This window comes from Hylobates moloch, unplaced genomic scaffold, assembly GCF_009828535.3.
Source record: "Hylobates moloch isolate HMO894 unplaced genomic scaffold, HMol_V3 SCAFFOLD_3, whole genome shotgun sequence".
Taxonomy (NCBI): domain Eukaryota; kingdom Metazoa; phylum Chordata; class Mammalia; order Primates; family Hylobatidae; genus Hylobates; species Hylobates moloch.
The window spans coordinates 64,796,890-64,813,768 of NW_026652278.1; the positions used below are offsets into that span (position 1 = coordinate 64,796,890).

Genomic DNA, 16,879 nt, shown 5'->3' on the forward strand with positions numbered 1-16,879 from the left:
TGAAGTCACTTACTGCTCACCTGGCCCTTGGAAGGCAGAACAGCCAGGTAAGGTTAGCAGTGTCACCACCCCCCACCCCACCCCTCCACTCTCTCACACACTTTTGTTGAAATCTGTCTGCAGGGATTTTTAAAGGGGGCAGACGGAAAGGCTCACAGCAGAGAGTATTCCTTACATAAATGTAATTACAATGTACCCAGCGGTTGTTCTGTGCCACATTCTCAGGTGAATCCCCCATACCCTCCCCACACTGTCTCTAGTCTCAGGGTCTGAAGGGTTTTTTTCACCGCTTCCGGTCTTGAGGGGACTGTGACGCCGTTCACCTTGTGCCAGCCTTGTGTTAGGCACCCAGAAACCCAGCAAAAGGATATTAGGAACTCTTTCCAGCTTCTCTTGTGGATTAGCTGAGGCAAGGAGACTTGTCCAAGGTCACACCGCCCGGTAGTCCGAGAGGGAGAGAAGGGACAGTGTGCGCCTGTGGGGTCGCGTGCGCCCCGGGCCCCGCCTACCTTTGTGCCAGCCCAGAAGCCTGCCTCCCAGACATTAGCATTCCAATGGCCCCGGGACGCTTTGTCCTCCGACTGAGGCCGGCTGGGGGTGGGGTGGGATGGGGGCAGGGCACCATAAATCTACCTGCTTGTATGCCAGCGCAGCTTGACTGGAAGGAGGCGCAAGATTCATGTGCTGTTTTTCTGGAAGCCAGTCTTGGGCTGAGACAAAAGCAGAAGAAGGGGGGAGAGCCATTCGACGAGAGGGTCTTTCTTGCCCGGGTTTCGGACACTGTTGGAGTTTCAGGGAGCTTGGGCGCAGGCGGTGATCTCAGACCGCAGCAGGCTCCGCAGCCGAAGAAGCGTTGGCTGACGGAGAAGAGGCGGCCTCCGGGCAGAGACCGCTAGCGGCGCGGTTTAAAAAGCTCCAGGACTCAAAACGCCGCAAGAATTGGAAGGCGGGGACGGTAGTGCAGAGCTAGTTGGACAGGCCACCCCTAGAAATGTTTCCGAGCCCTTCTTGCTCAGGGGTTCTTTGGAAAGAGGCATGGACGAGGTTTCCCACTCCAGCGTGATTCCACACACTTGGACGGAGCTCATCCAGCACGGAACCCCAAACTTTGCCTCCGTGATTCAAAGAAGCCCTAAACTCTCCTGACTTGGATCGTGGGGCTGACAGCTCCGGGGGTCTAATCCGCCCCAACCCAAGGTGGCGGCCCAGCAGCCGAGTTGGTTAACCCGTACGTGTGTGTTTTAATTTGTGGGGCGGAGGACCAGTCTGTGTGTGTTGGGTGACTAATGGCTCCTTAATGAGCGCCCTCAAAAGCAGGAGAGGGACTGGACTGTGGGGGAGAACGCAGCTCACCCGGTTGCCGCCTGGAGAACGTTAGCCCAACAAACGCTCCTCCAGCTTCTGGGGGTAGTTTGTACCCGGAGAGTTCCCTGCCTAGATGATGAACACTACTTCGCACAGCCTTACACAGGAAGAAGAATCTTTCCACTTGTGGAATTCCTCTCCAAACCTTTAGTCCTGGTCCAAATGCCACCTCCTCCTGCAAGCTCCCGGCACTCCAGCCCCAAGGTGGCAGTTTGATGTTCCATCCTGTGGCTCATATCTCCCCCAATCACCAATATTTCTTGGGCCTTAAGTGATTTTGTCAATATCCTTGCTACTGTCCTGCCAGAATAGAGGGACCTTCTTGATTTTTGTGTCTGCCTACCCTCTACCCCCAACGCCCAGCAAATCACAGGTGTTTGCTTGGTTTGTGCAACTCCCAAGCTGCTGACACCTGTCCCCGGGCAGTGCCCCAGGTGGAAAGTTAGCTATTGCAGAGGTCATCAATAACCCATTAATCTCCTCCTCCCAGATTAAAGCCACAGAATGAAACAACACCTTCGTTCATTCGTTTGTTTGCCATGTCCCTCTTCCCGCCCTCAAATCCTGCCGCTGATAACTGAGACAAGTCTCCTCTGAGCTAACTTTAGAGATTTGTGGTAGAGAAGAGGAAAATTTCCATTTGAATTGGGTAGGGCATAGGAGAGAAAGAGAGATGCAAGAGGCATTAACCCCTGAGAAGACACCACCTTTGCACTCTGATGTGCTGGAAAAGCAACCTCTCCACCAGCTCCCGGGGCCTGGCGGCGCTGCGCCCAACCTGGGTTGGCCCACTTTTTCCCAGGACACCCCTGGCCAATTCAAGGAGGCCTCTGGAGTTCAACTGGCAGGTAGAGTGCCTGTCCTCCACTTTCCTATTCCCAAGCAGCAGGCGAACTCTGTGAATCCTTACAGCTTAGACCATATTTTCTGAGGTCCTAGGAGTCCCTGAAGTCATGTAGTGGTGCTCTACTGGCACTCCTGGGACAGATTTCAGTGCTCATGCTGCACCAGTCCTATTCCACCTTGCCAGTAAGAGAGATGGTGTGGCTGAAAAACCTTGAACAGTTTCTTGATAAGTTTTCAATCAAGGCTGCCAGGTGATGAGTGAGGGGCCGTTGCCGGAGATTCCAGCCAGACACTCCACCTTCTTTGCTCCTGGCTGCTCAGCTCAATGAGTTCAAGACACAGCCACCTCAGTGCCTGGGGAGTAAAATATGCTCAGGGGATTTGCTAGGCCTGTAAGCACCTTGGGAAAATTTCTAGGATGCCCAGCCCAGCCGTGTTTCCGAGGACTCTGACTCCACAATTGAATTATTACTGTCTCCCTTCCCCAAGTGCAACCAACAGTTGCTGTAGAGCTAGGCTGGTGGAGTTGGGGAAAGGGCCAGCAAGTGAGAGTCAATAGTCCTAGTTGGAGGCTTGTCTTCCTTCTAAACCACTCTTTGAAATAAGAGGAGTCATTGCCTTATATAGAAAAAAGGGAGCTGGACCAATAATTACTTAGAAGACTTCCAGCTCTCCAAACCCAATCTGCCCTGGCTCTAGCCCAGACCTCTAGAAAGAATGTCATCCCTCTCCTTGGACAGAGGTGCTCTTCCTCAGCGGTAGTGACTGTGACCCTCCTCTCCCCAACGCACAATGGAGTCACCTTGCCAAGGCTTCTTGAAGGTCCGTTTTTTTTTTTATTGGCTTAAAATCTCATCCAGCAATCCCTAAATAATCTAATATACAAAATATAGACTTTTCCCTGCTGTGAAATCTCATTAATAAATACAAATGTGTAAAACAGGGGAGGGGCCATATAATTTACTGTACCAAAATTGATTTCAAAAGACATCATATAATTTACAAACCGATTGAAAAAAAAAAAGATGCGCGGTGCTCCAGGCACCTGCAGCGCAGCTCACGTTTCAGGCGCAGTTCGCAGGGAGGCTAGGGAGGTGCTCCCTGGCCTGGCTAGCGCTTTCCCAGTTCACAGCCTGGTCTTCCGCCCCGGGAGGGCAATGGCTCCGAAAAGTGCACGAGGAGAAGGCAGAGGGTCGCCTTCGTGGCTTTAAGGCAGAGTGAGGCGCCCTGAAACCTCGGACCTGATTGGGAGTAGAGAAGATCGGCAGCGTCTTTGGAGAAGGGCAAGGGGAGTAAGCGCTGAGAGACCAAACATTGGATTGAATCACACTGGAGGAGGGGTGGTAAGAGACTGAGAGGCAGACAGACTTGAGTGAGGGTAGGGCGACCCAAGACGGTGGGCGGCTCCGGCCGGGTAGTGCTACCATTATAGTATTCTTTGAATGAGATTATGGGATGGTGGCAGGGAGGAGGCCTAAAATGAGCGCAGTTTGCAATGCCCACTTCGCGCGGGCAGCAGCAAGGGTTGCGTGAGTTGGCGCGGCTCGGAGGGCCGGGGAATGAACCCAGCCTGCCGCCCCCGTGGAGGCCTGGGCCGGCCTGGGGTCAGCCAGTGAGAAGCAGAAGGAACAAGTGCTTTTGAGGGCCACCGCCGTCAGCCACCCTCTACGGCTCCGGCTCCCTCTGTCTCCCTTACCCTCAGCACCCACAGCCCAGCGACAGGCAGGTCCTTTCACAGAAAATCTGAGAAAGCCAGAGTGCCTGGGCTCAAGCAGGCGGAAGAGGTGGCCCCCCGCAGCCCGGGTCGCTCCTCCAGCGACGCAGCGGGGCTCAGGCTGCCAGCCAGGGAGACTGGGGAGTAGAGGGACCCCCAGTCCCCGGGGGAACCGCCTGGGCTGCCCAGTTCCCCGCAGTGCGGCGCCGGCGACTCCAGCGCGTACAAGCTGTGGTCCGCTATGCGCAGCGTTTGAGTCAGCGCCCAGATGTAGTTGTGGGCGAAGCGCAGCGTCTCGATCTTGGTGAGCTTCGCGTCGTCTGGGAAGGTGGGCAGGACACCGCGCAGCGCGTCCAGCGCCGAGTTGAGGTTGTGCATTCGATTGCGCTCGCGGTCGTTGGCCTTCTTTCGCCGACTCCGTCGCTGCTTGCTCAGTGCCAACTCGCCCTTAGGCCGGCTGCGCCCCCCGCGCCGTGCCCGGAGCTTCCTCGGGGCCCCTCGGCAGCCGCCCCCTTCCGCCTCCGCGCAGTTCCCCCGTGTGCGAGTGGGGCTGGGCGCGGCGGACGTGGGGCAGGTCACTTCGTCGTCCGAGGCTCTGGGGAAGGACTGCTCCGTCTCACGGGTCAGTTGGACAGTGGGCGCACCCGAGGGTTGAGGCGTCATCCTACCGCGGGGTCAGAGGGAAGGGTAAGCTTGAGTCGGTCACTGGGCGCAGTCCGCGATTCCGAGGCTAGGTGGGAAAAAACAAAAAGAGCCATCCTCCCAGCCCCCGCCAGGTCAGAGGATCCCTCTTTCCCCTGCCCGTCCCTCGGAGGCCTCCAAATGTTACCTTTCTACCGGCGCAAAAGAATAGAGAGCGATGAGCAGTGAGGGCCCTGGGGAACTCAGCGGGCTTCTGGTCGCCAAGTTCAGCTGAGCTGCAGGCGCCCCCGCCTGGGAGTTGCCCCAGCCCCAAAGGAGAAAAGAAGAGAGAATGGGGTCCTGGGCCTCTGTCGCTCTCTCCCTCGCGGCGCGGCGGTGAGACCGCGAGGATTTCCTGAGCAGCAAGTCGTGTGCCCCTTGGCACGCTTTATCTGCTTGGCCCGGGCCAGGAGCGTGCCTGCCCGGCTGCTGCCCGCGCCACCGGCCAATCAGCGCCAGGGCCCTGGGGCCGCGACACGCGAGCCCGCTCCTCCCCCGCAGGGCACAGCTGGATTCCGGACAAAGGGCCGGGGTCGGGGGAGGGGAGCGCCGCTCTGTTTGCTCTCTCGCGGGCAGGCTGGGTCCCAGCAACTCTCGGTTCCTCAAAGAGCCTCGCCCAGTGAGAAGAGCCTCGTGTGGCTCTCGTCAGGCCACCTCAGACCGCTTTGCTCCTAGCCTATCTTTCCTTAGCATCTGTCCTGGAGCGGACTTTGATGCCTCTAGGGTACAATGCCCGCACGTTACACATGGGGAAATTTAGGCTCAGTGAGGGAGGTGGCTTGTCTGAAATCGCACAGGAAGATAGTGGCAAAGACAACCAGGAGCTTGTTGTCCTGACTAGCAGCCTGGAGAAGGGTCCAGGAATTCTAAAGGACGCCCTGCTCTCCCGGTGTTTCACTGCCGGTGTTTCACTGCCTGTCTTCATCCTGGAAGACAGGGGCCATCACTGAGAGAGATCCTGCCTATGTCCCTTCCATTCGCAGACCTTCTTTTGGGGGTGTCCGAGCCTCTGCCACAACCTGAGATGCTACCTCACACTCCCCAGAGGCGCTTAGAACCCCACCCCCATAGATCCCACTCCAGAGGCAGGGAGTGGCTGTGGGGGGACCCTCAAGGGGACATTCCATTACTACAAGCCTACTACAGCTTGTAGATAGTATCCCAGCGTTCTGGCCAGGAACCGTGACAGGAAGAGTTCTGGGAAGTGTGAGGAGGGGAGGAAGGAACCAGGAGTTCACAGTGAGCTCTTGTGTCTTTTTTTTTTTTTAAACAAACAAACAAACAAAACCAAAAAACGGTCTCCTTCTGTCTCCCAGGCTGGACTGCAGTGGTGCAATCACAGCTCACTGCAGCCTTGAATTCCTGGGCTCAAGCTATCCTCCCACTTCAGCCTTCCGAGTAGCTGAGACTACAGGCATGCGCCACTGTGCCTGACTAATTTATTTTTATTTTTATTTTATATGGGAGGGGGGCGGTCTTGCTTTGTTGCCCAGGATGGTCTTGAACTCCTGGGCTCAAGCGTTCCTTTCACTTCAGTCTCCCAAAGCGCTGGGAAGCAGAGCCTCTGTGCCCCTCCCCCTTGTGTCTTTTGAACCACCACAGTGTGCAGGCACTGGGAGAAGCAGATAAACTTTTTCTCCCCTTAGTTCTCCGGTCCAATCACAGACAGACAGCAGCTGCCAGCAGTCACCTGCTCCAGCCCCCTGCCTCGGCGTCACTCGGGCATCGCACAGAGAGCACAAGGCAGGGACTCCCCCAGCCCCTCGGGTTGTCCCTGGTAGCGCTCTCTGGAAACCTTTCCAAAGGGAATCATCATCCCTCCTTTCTTCCCCAGCCCCTCCTCTTGTCCCCGCCTGGGACATCCCGTGGTCTTCTGCTTCCGGTCACTCAGGGTGAGGGGTTGCAGCTTCCGCTTCTCTCTCTTGACCCTGTCGTGCCTGGAGGAAGAAGCTGAGGCGGGAGGGTGAAGTATCCGGGTTTAAGTCTCCTTAGGCGAGGAAGGCTTCACTTTCTAGCAGGTCCAGATATCCTGAGTCTCCAGGAAACTGCAGGAGGGGACAGGATCCGACTTCGAGACTGTAGGGTGGGGTGAGGGGATGAGGTAGGTCTGTGAGTCTGCCCTAGTGATAGCCTCTTACGGCCCAGGCTGCTTGGGGGCAAATTTTCCTCCAAGGAAGAGGGTGATGTGCTCAGGAACCAGCGAGAGTGGGGCTCTAGGACTGGGCGCGGGTGTGGCGCCGTCCTGCTGATCTTAGCTGGTGCTCTGTGAGCAGAGGCTCCTTCCCTTGCTGTGGGGAAATGAAGCCTGAGACCAGGGTCAGAACCAACAAAGGGACCATCTGGGACTGTCGGGTTAGCATTTTGCTGCAGCTCCTCCCTTAGGTCACCACTCACTAGGAACTTGTCTTCTTCTCATTAAGAATGGGAATTTCAGGCCTTCTTTAAAGATGAAAAAGTCGAGGCCCAGAGAGGGGGAGTGACTCTGTCAAGGTCACACAGCAAGTTCTATCAGAACCACATAGAAGTCATATCTTAAGACTCCTAGCCCTAGATTTTCCCTTGCACCAGCTACTGCTACTTGATTTGGGGGAAAACATTTTTTTTCAAGGCAAAACAAGAGACCCCAAAATGCAGAAAATAGAGGAAGTCCTGAGTCTGGGGGTCAGATTAGAAAAGAAGTAATGGTCCCATTTTCTAGGCAAGGGGAGCCACTGTCCATTCAAACTTCTTTCTTTCTTCTCCTCCTCTTCTTCCTCCTCCTCCTCCTCCTCCTCCTCCTCCTCCTCCTCCTCCTCCCTCCTCCTCCTCCTCCTCCTCCTCCTCCTCCTCCTCCTCCTCCACACTTGTCTGCCTCATACCCCAGCCTTGCTTGATTTATTTACCTGCAAGTTAGAAACTGGGAGAGAACTAACTTGGAGCTTTTTTGGTCTGGGAAAGAAAATCCAAACCATGCTTCTCTAGGGCCTCCTGACCTGGCTAAGCTCCATGGAGGGAACCCTGGCCATGAGGGATCCAAGCACCGCTCTGGTTTCCCAGAGGCCTGTGGATGACTCTCATCTGGCGGTGAACCTCAGATGGCGGTGAGTGGACCTCAGATAGGGGTAGGTCTCACTCTGGCTGGGGCCTGCCCGGAGTGGCTAATGGATACTGACAAGGTTCGCGGGGTGAGCTTCCCATGCCAGGAAAGACTCTGGGGATTCTTTTAAGCTTTCTTGATAGGTAGGGAATTCTGGGACCTGCTTGGAATTCTTATTCAGCCTCCCCCAAACCCCTCCGGCTCAGGGCCCTCCAGGGCTTGCAGTTCTCCATCACTTCTGCTTTGCGCAAAAGCAGACAGGGCGAGGAGCGCGCGGTGGCTGGGGGCAGCCGCCTTCTTGAGGGATGCAAGGACTTCCCGCAGTCCTCTTCCAGCCAGAAGTCCAGGGCCGGAGGTCAAGGGGTCTTAGGGGATTAGAGATTGAGGATCCATGCCCTCTGTCTCAGCTGCAGGGGACGCATAGACCCCTCTCCAAAGTTAATTCCTGTGCCTTTGGCTGCGGAGGCGCAGGCGGTAATGACTCCGTGCGCACCGGCAGTGTTTGTGAAATGGCTCTTCCCGCAGAGAGCAGAGTCTGTTCCTGTAGCTCCTGGTCATCCAACGCCCCTAAGACCTCCAGGACTCCCGCATCCCTACACCCCCTGAGACCTAAGTTCCCCTGGAGGCTGAGGAGGTCCCGGAGAGAGGCGGTAGCCAGAGTCCTGGAGACCGCGGGCACATTGGAAAAGAAGGAAGGCAGCGGCCAGCCTTCCTGCCTTCCTGTCGGCTGGGGTAGTTTTAGCATTGCCTGGGGGCTCTTTGAGAATTGTGCAGGGAGGGAGGGGGGCCACGGGAAGCTGAATAGCTAATGGCTTGCCAGAGGAGGGGGATTCTTTCTCTCGCCTTCAGCTCAGCAGTGAAAGAGGGGAAGACAAAAATCTGGCGAGCGAGCTGCCCGGGCCGAGACTGGCCACTTCAAACAGCCCTTCAAACAAAAGGAGACGACGAAAAGAAAGCCCCACCTGTCTCCAGTGTTTGCTAAAATAATAATAAATAGATTTCGTTTAATAAATAATTACAAGAGATTGTAAAGTGGAGTGCTTTGGAAAACATCTACCGCGGGAGTCCGTGCAGCCAGCCGTCACCTGCTCCTAAGGCGAACAACTTTATTGTTAAGCCACCCCCCAACTAGTTCGCCCTGATAAACTCTCCCTCATTTTCACAATGATTGTTTACTCATAGTTAGCACAATATTACCTTTGCCGTGATAAATCCGGAGGGGGGAGACCTGGCCCCTGGCCCCTGGACACACCTGTCCCAGAAGCTGACACATGGATTTGGCACCAAGCAGGCCTCCTCGCGGGGGCCCTGCCCCCGTGTACATTGGCCCAATTGCCACTCATTTATAACAGGTTGGCTGCAAGTCCTATCTCGGTCCTATTTGTCTTCTTTTATTGAAAGCATATGGTCTCCAGGGGCTCACCAGACCCATATTTCATCTGCCAGGAGCTGGAGCGCTTCCGCAGGCTGGTGCTGCCCAGAGCGCAGCTCCCCACCCAACGGCTGCTGCGCCAGCTGAGGGGATGGTGGAGGCAGGGTGGGGAGAGATAAGACGGGCTCCTCACCCACTTTCGGAGAGAAGCCGTTCCCTCAGAGACTCCCCCTCCCCAGGCTCAGGGACCTCGTGCGCTCTTGAAAGGGTGGCCGGTTCTTTTTCTTGGGTAGGTGACAGGGCGCCATATGCCACCCCCCAGTGCGCACGAGGGAGCTCCGGCCCAGGGAGTCTTCGAACAAAGGGAAGAGAGGGCCCGGGCGCTCAGGAGAGCCCGAGGTCTTTATTTCCAGATCCCCCCTCCCTGCTCAGGGCCGCCTCCCCTAGGCGTCCGCAGCTCGCGCGCGGCGCCTGGAAACAAAGTGTCCACATTATCCCCGCCGGCGGCGGAGACCGTCAATGCGTGAAAAGGTGCATTGCGCACCAAGACACCTGTTGAAGCGGCGCCTCTTCTCAGCGCCCCTCTCTGCTCTGTGCTCGGTCAGGAGCGGCGCAGGGAGCGGGGGGGTGGGAGGAGGGAGAGACACTGTGATTTGTGGCGACATATGTTGAGCTGATCGTTGTGTACTCTTCACAGGGACACATGCACCCTCGCTCCCATACACACCCCGCGAGAAGGAGCAGCTGCTCTCCTCACCTTCTCCCAACATAATACCTGGGCCAGGCGCTTTGGCCTCGCCTTTTGAGAGTTTAGCTCTCCTCCACCCCCCCTGTCTTCCACCCCCACCCACCGCCCCAATCTTAGCAGCTTCGCTGCAGGACTTTATTGTCAAATTTAACAAATGCACATTTGTTCCCAGCGCCTGGCCCCAATACACACACACGTACAAACACGCAGGCATCCACAGAAAACGCGACTGATGACACAGATGCGGAGCGCGAGATGCCCATATGTCCGGCTCTGCGTCCATCCCTGCTGAGGAAACGAACAGGCTGTGTGACTTTCCCTCCCCAGGAAGAGATAAACAACGGAACCCGGCGGGGGAGGGGAGGCCACCTCCAGGCGGCTCCAGTTTGGAGCTCTTGCCCTTTGGCGCGGTGCGCCACCGCACAGTGCTGGCAACCAGGAGAGCGCAGGGCAGCGGAGGAAGAGAGTGGCCAAAAGGCTGGCTGGGACAGGGGCCCCTGGACGGAGCGGAGAGGGTTGGAAAGTCTGGGGGTGCTCGCTGGGCATCGCCTGACCCTTGGGCTCTTGAACTCTCGGATGGTGAAGACTCTCCCGTCCTCCTGGGATTCCCAGGAGTTGGCGTCCACCTGAGGCGCACTAGGGGCGGGCGGGTACACCGGGAGGATTCTGCTTGGCAGCTTCTCCAGCCTGCTTGTCTCCTTAGCAGGTTGCATGCAAGTTTCCAGATGCGAGCCTCGGTGACAAAACTTGATGGGAAGAGCAGTAGATTGCATGAGGATTGGGGGTGGGGTGGAGGAGGCGGCCTGGCTCTGCCGCTACTCCTGTGCCACTGTAAGCATACCTTTCCTCTGGGCCTGTTTCTCCTCTGTTAAAGGAGAGATCTGTGAGGGAAATACTCGGTAGATTCCCCTTCAACTTTGCAAAGTTTGTAAATTTTGGACGTCAGTGGGCCTTCTGCTGTGAATGGAGGAAACCCAGAGAGAGTGTCACTCCCCTTCCCCAAATAATCACACACACACACACACACACACACACACACAATTTCCTTGGGTCTGAGTTTCTGGCCAATTGGCCTTTCACCAGCAATTGAAGGGCTGGGGGCAATGATGGTAGTGGGGAAAGATAGGTTTGGCACTGGGAGTTTAGAAAGCCATCCTCTGCCACCTCCATCTTTTAACTCTTGGGGCACAAGTAACTCTTGGGCCATTGTGACACTCAGCAACAGGTCAGGCATGCTTGCTGACAGCAGGCTTTCAGACCTTCCTGTCTTCAGGTGCTGGGATGGAGCTGGGGAGCTGGTTTGTGGGTGTGTGGCTACTGAGCTCCTTTCTCCTCCAGGCCTGTTTCTGGAAAAACCGAAAGTGTGCCCCACCCACCATCTGTGTGAGCTTGGATGCTCTTCTTATTCCCTAGAGGGGCAGCCTCCCTCAGCCATACACATATTGTTTTTACTTTCTGTGTGTGAATTGATTTCACTGAATGCGGTACTTACACTCCCCATATCCACCGGCCTAGGGCAGGGGACATTTTCATTTGGGAATTCCTCTGTAGAAGTCAGGCTTGAGATGGCAGATGAGCTCTCTGCCTGGCTGGTCCTCTTTTCCCCAACCCTGGTGCCTCCTCCGACGCCCATGGTGATTCTCTTTAGGCAGCAGCAGTAAGAACCAAAGGGTTTCTGAATTGCTGGTTTGGGGTGAGAGTGGGAGGAATCTATCCACCTCAGTTCTTTAGGTCACCATGGATGAGATACTCACCCACACCTCCAGCTCCAGTTATCAGGTTGGGAAGGCAGGAAGGGGAGAGGGGTGGTAGGTGAGGAGAGTCCAGAATTATTTCAAGATTAATGCAGTGGAAAGGCAATAGAATGCGAGGCAGTGCCGTTTTCCATGCAGTACTTAGTTACACTCATGTTTATGTAGAATTTTGAAGGTGGTGCATCACCCTCTCACACACTCACGTAATCTGCAAGGGAGCCAGAAATATATTTTTATTGTTTATTTTGTGTATTTAGTTTTTCTTTCCAACTTTTATTTTAGATTCAAGGGGTACATGTGCAGGTTTGTTACATGGGTAAATTGTGTGTCTCAGGGGCTTGGTGTACAGATAACTCTGTCACCCAGGTAATCAGCATAATACCTAAGAGGTAGTTTTTCAATCTTTGTCCTCTCCCCACCCTCTACCCTCAAATAAGCCCTAGTGCCTATTGTTCCCTTCCTCGTGTCCATGTGTACTCAGTTTTTAGCACCCACTTAAAAGTAAGGACATGCAGTATTTGGTTTTCTGTTCCTGCATTAATTTGCTTAGGACAATGGCCTCCAGCTCCATCCACGTTCCTGCAAAAGGCATGAGGTCATTTTTTATAGCTGTGTAGTATTCCATGGTGTATATGTACCACATTTTCTTCATCTAGTCCACCGTTGAGGGGTACTTAGGTTGATTCCGTGTCTTCGCTATTGTGAATAGTGCTGCGATGAACATACGCATGTGCCTTTGTGGTAGAATGACTTGTATTGCTTTGGGTACACACCCTGTAATGGGACTGCTGGGTCAAATGGTAGTTCTGTTTTAAGTTCTTTGAGAACTCTCCAGACTGTTTCCCACAGCAGTGGAACTAATTTACATTGCTACCAGCAGTGTGTGAGCATTCTTTTCTCTGTGACCTTGCCAGTATCTGTTATTTTTTTGACTCAGAAAGGGATTTTTATTTTTTATTTTTGAGACAGTTTCACTTCATCACCTAGGCTGGAGTGCAACGGTGAGATCTTGGCTCGCTGCAACCTCTGCCTCCCGGGTTCAAGTGCTGGGATTACAGGCCACTGTGCCTGGCCAGAAAGGGATTTTTAAATTTCCATTTTCTACCAGAGCACACTGAGTCTCAAGGTCACAGAGCCACGACTGAAACTCAGCTTCCATTGTGTCCACTCCAGCTAGCTGGCAGAGAATCCTCCTTTTGTCATCCTGCTGCCCCCCTACCCACTGCCCACACTCCGGATTTACACTCTGTCACCCTTTGGAGCTCTTCAGAGGTGGGCTAGTCCCAGTAGGGGCTTTGCGGGGGACAAGGAATTAAAGGGTTTGGGAGCAATAAATAATAGAGACTTATCCTTTCTCTCCCCGTGGTGTCCTCACCTCCCCTTACTCTCTGCCAGGGCTGAAGGGGCAGGGCCAGCCTTGCACGACATAGAGAGTGAGGTAGAAATTTTAGTGAAACTTATTACATTTTGTGCCCTGTGCACCCCATCTGCCCCACTCCAGTCTCAGCCCTGCTGTGGGTAAAAGAATCCTAATGTTCCTCCTTCTTTAGACTTTAAAGAAGGTGGTCTCAAGTTTTTTGATTATGTAGCCCTATCAGAATACTATTTTGGGCATATCCTTCAAAATATGTTAGCTATTCATGATTCTTACTATATTTAATGTACAATATAAAACATAAGCAAAGTTTGATTTATTTATAAATTACAGATGTACTTCTGTGCCAGGAAATATAAAGTAGTGGAGAAGAGGATGGGGTTTTGACCCAGACAGCCTGGGTTCCAATTTGGACTTCTCCACCTAGTAGCTGCATCACCTTCGTCTGTTGGCTCAGGCTCTCTGAGGCACCTTCATTTTTTCACCTATAAAAGGGCCAATTTAATAGGTACCTACCTCTAGGCCTTAAATGACCTAATGTACCTACCTCTAGGCCTTAAATGACCTAATTTGTGTAAAGTGATCAGCAACAGCAGGTAGTGTGTTCAATCATGTATAAACAAATATGATATGCACGTTATAAAATATATCCCTAAGAGGCCAGGTGCAGTGGCTCATTCCTGTAATCCCAGCACTTTGGGAGGCCGAGGCAGGTGGATCACTTGAGGTCAGGAATTCAAGACCAGCCTGACCAATGTGGTGAAACCTTGTCTCTACTAAAAATAAAAAAGTTGGCTGGGCATGGTGGTGCATGCTTGTAATCCCAGCTACTTAGAAGGCTGAGGCAGCTACTTGGGAGGCTGGGGCAGGAGGATTGCTTGGACCTGGGAGGCAGAGGTTGCAGTGAGCCAAGATCACACCACTGCACTCCAGTCTGGGCGACAGAGCCAGACTCCACCTCAAAAAAAAAAAAATATATATATATATATATATACATATACATTTATCCCTAAGAAATTTATGCTCAGGAAATAAAATAAGTGTAACTAGAAGTTTTACTATGTGGCTGTTCCTGTGCTGCCCACTGTCATGCAGCCCACTTCAGAGCCTGCAAACTTAAGCAACCCCTCTAACAGTGTCATCCATGGTTATGACGTAGGTTTATATTTGGGTGGCATTTTCTCACCCTTTGTTTCTTATCAAATCAGTGAGGTAGCATCATGAGAGATCAGCCTGCCATTTTGCAGATGAGGAAACTGAGGCTTCAGAGGGGTGATGTGACTCACCCAGGGGCACTCATTTGTATAATATCATGGAGTGGGAATAAGAATAGGTCTTCTGACCTCAAGTCCACCCTGGCTCTGTGTTACACTGTGGGTCCCACTTGTGAGCTTGTTGGAAAACCAACCCAGCGTAGGCTCCTTGCTGAACAACTACTAAAGAAGGAGGTGCAGGCCTTATGAATGAGGCCAGCTGGGGGTGTGTGCCCGTGGCTTAGTCATTCTTTTCCACCAGAAACCAGAGCAGGCTTGGAGGCTCCCTGGCATGCGACCTTATTTGGTGGGTGGGGTACACTTTGCAGATGCTGGTGCAGAAGGCAGCACTTTTTTGCAGAGCTTCTAGTCTGCACAGGAAACTACAAATCAAATTCCTGTCAATAAAATTACCCAGACACCAAGATGGCCCACATCAATTAGGCACACCTTACCTCTGTCCCATAAACGTTTATGAAGGATCATTATGACAGTGTGGTGGCCAGCTGTTCCTCTTAGAGATTAGACCCAGGGGAAGTGGTTTGAATCAGAAAAGCAGGGATTTGGGCTATTTATGACCATGTCTTTCCTAGCAGATAAACACTGAGAGTCCTCTTCGGATGAAATGGAATCATCTCTGTCAGGACCTCCTATTCTCTGGCCTGGAACAGCTGTACAGACTGCACAGGAGGGCCTGTCTTCTCCCATGACTTCATCCCCAAGAATTATAGAAACCTTGTGTGCCTGCAAGCCCAGAGTAGGCCCTCTTGTAACCCAGAAGTCTGAAAATTTAAGAAATGCCCCCAGTGACTTTGATATGAAGGCAGAGTTGAGGCCAGGCCATAGATGAGTAGATTATAAACTTTTGATAGAGCTACTACAGGCAAAGCTGCAGGAACCAAGGCTGGCAGGAAGAGTACTGGGGCTCTTGATCCTAACTCCAGCTCCGTGGAACTGGAGACTGCTTCTCTGTTAAGTGAAGAGGCAGCATAAGGAGTGATCAAGAGCACCAACTCCAATCAGGCAGGTGGGTTTGAATCCAGGCTATGTATGAATCTTATTCTCTTGCGATGTTGGACAAATTAATTTCTCTGGCCCCAATTCTTTTATTAATAACATGGAGAAAATAATAGTACTCATTCCTAGGGTTGTTCTAGGATTAAATGAGCTAATACATGAATAAGACTTAGAATGATGCTTAGCTCATGGGAAGGGCAATGCTTTATTGAGGGTTACTATGTGCTGGCTACTGGGTCAGTGATAGGGATGAGCAAAACATCCATAGTCCCTTACAGTGCAACAGTTAGTCTGCTTGTGGAATCAGACATTAACAAAGTAATCATACACGTAGATGATGACACTCTGATGACAGCTATGAGTGAAAAGCTTTAGGGTGCAATGAGAGCTTACAGTAGGAGGATGCAGGGGTCAGGAAAGGTGCTCTAGAAAGGGGATTAACTTACATAAATGCCTGAAGCAGGAAGGATCATGGCACATTTGGTAAAGTAAAATGGCTTTGTGTAGGGGGCACGGAGAACAAGAGAGAGAGGTTCACGATGAAGCTGGATATGCTGGTAGCACTGGGTCCTGCAGAGTTTTGTGAGTATTTACTCTGAGAGCAACAGGAACATGACATGGTTTTGAGCTGGGGATGACATGTTCATAATGAACATTTATGAAGAGACCAGTGTGTATGTGAAGAGCAGGTTGGCATGAACAGAGGGGAAGCCAAAAGGCGTAGCTTCCCAGGTGAGAGAGGATGGGGCCTGACCAGGGTAAGGACAATGGGAATGGAGAGAAGTGGGTGGATTGATGTGCAAGAGGGAGAGTGGGCAAGTCTGGTGATAGAATATAAGGCATTAGGGAGGGGATAGTACAAATGGTGCCTGTGGAGGCTAAGGCAACTTCATCTTGGATGCTAATCCACCATGCTGATTTCTGATTAATCCCAGTTCTGGGAATGCCTCTAAGATTTCTACTTTCACATACTTACTGTAAATCCTGCCCTTAAGTCAAAACAACCTTGATGTTATGATAAACAGATACTCACCATAAATTCTGCCCTTAGGCAACTTCCGTATGGTGTATAAGCCCTGGTCTGGGATAACAGTACAGGGATCTACCATCTCATCTCATGGCTGGCCAAGATGGGCTTCTGTTCATAAGTACCCATTAAATGTTTCTGAGAAACTGGATGTGTCAGCTTCTTTCTTTGGTCCCTCAGCTTCCTCAGCCTTTGTGGGTAGGTTTGCATGGACCCGCTCACTGCAGATCAGTGCCTTTCAATGAGATGGAGGTCTCTGGAAGACACATGTTTGGCACCTTTGAGACATTCAAGTGGAGATTTTGAGTGGACTGTTGGCTACACAGTTCTTGGTGGAGGTCTGGGCTGAGGACATACATTTGTGCGCCATTTGGGTATAGTTAGCGTTTGGGTGTAGATGAGATGGCTTGTGGAAAGTGCATGGAATGAAACAAGAAGGGCCTAGGGATGAGTCTCAGGTACTCCACCCTCTAAAGGCAGAAGAGAGGAGTAGGAGCTGGGTAAGGGGACTAAGAGGGAGTGGACAGAAAGGGAGGAGGACAACCAGGGGGCTATGCTGTCTCAAAGGCCAAGGGAAGGATCCCTTAATTCTACCTGGAGCAAGTTATCATGTACAAATGAGCCTGAAAGACAGTTGAATGTTTCATATAG

The 16,879-nt window shown here is 52.7% G+C and overlaps 1 protein-coding gene across 1 annotated transcript; it reads right to left on the reverse strand.

Moving 5' to 3' along the window:
• Positions 1 to 3,243: 3,243 nt before the first annotated feature.
• Positions 3,244 to 4,967, reverse strand: NEUROG3 (neurogenin 3). The gene is made up of 2 exons (XM_032138976.2): positions 4,755 to 4,967; positions 3,244 to 4,589 (listed from the first exon to the last, which is right to left on the reverse strand). Exon 2 carries the CDS (start codon positions 4,586 to 4,588, stop codon positions 3,944 to 3,946), a length of 645 nt encoding a protein of 214 aa, XP_031994867.1. The 5' UTR covers position 4,589; positions 4,755 to 4,967; the 3' UTR covers positions 3,244 to 3,943.
• Positions 4,968 to 16,879: the final 11,912 nt, after the last annotated feature.

Bases quoted from the DNA above. Each gene is read 5' to 3' on its own strand.
- NEUROG3 (XM_032138976.2), bottom strand. From the start codon at position 4,588: ATGACGCCTCAACCCTCGGGTGCGCCCACTGTCCAACTGACCCGTGAG.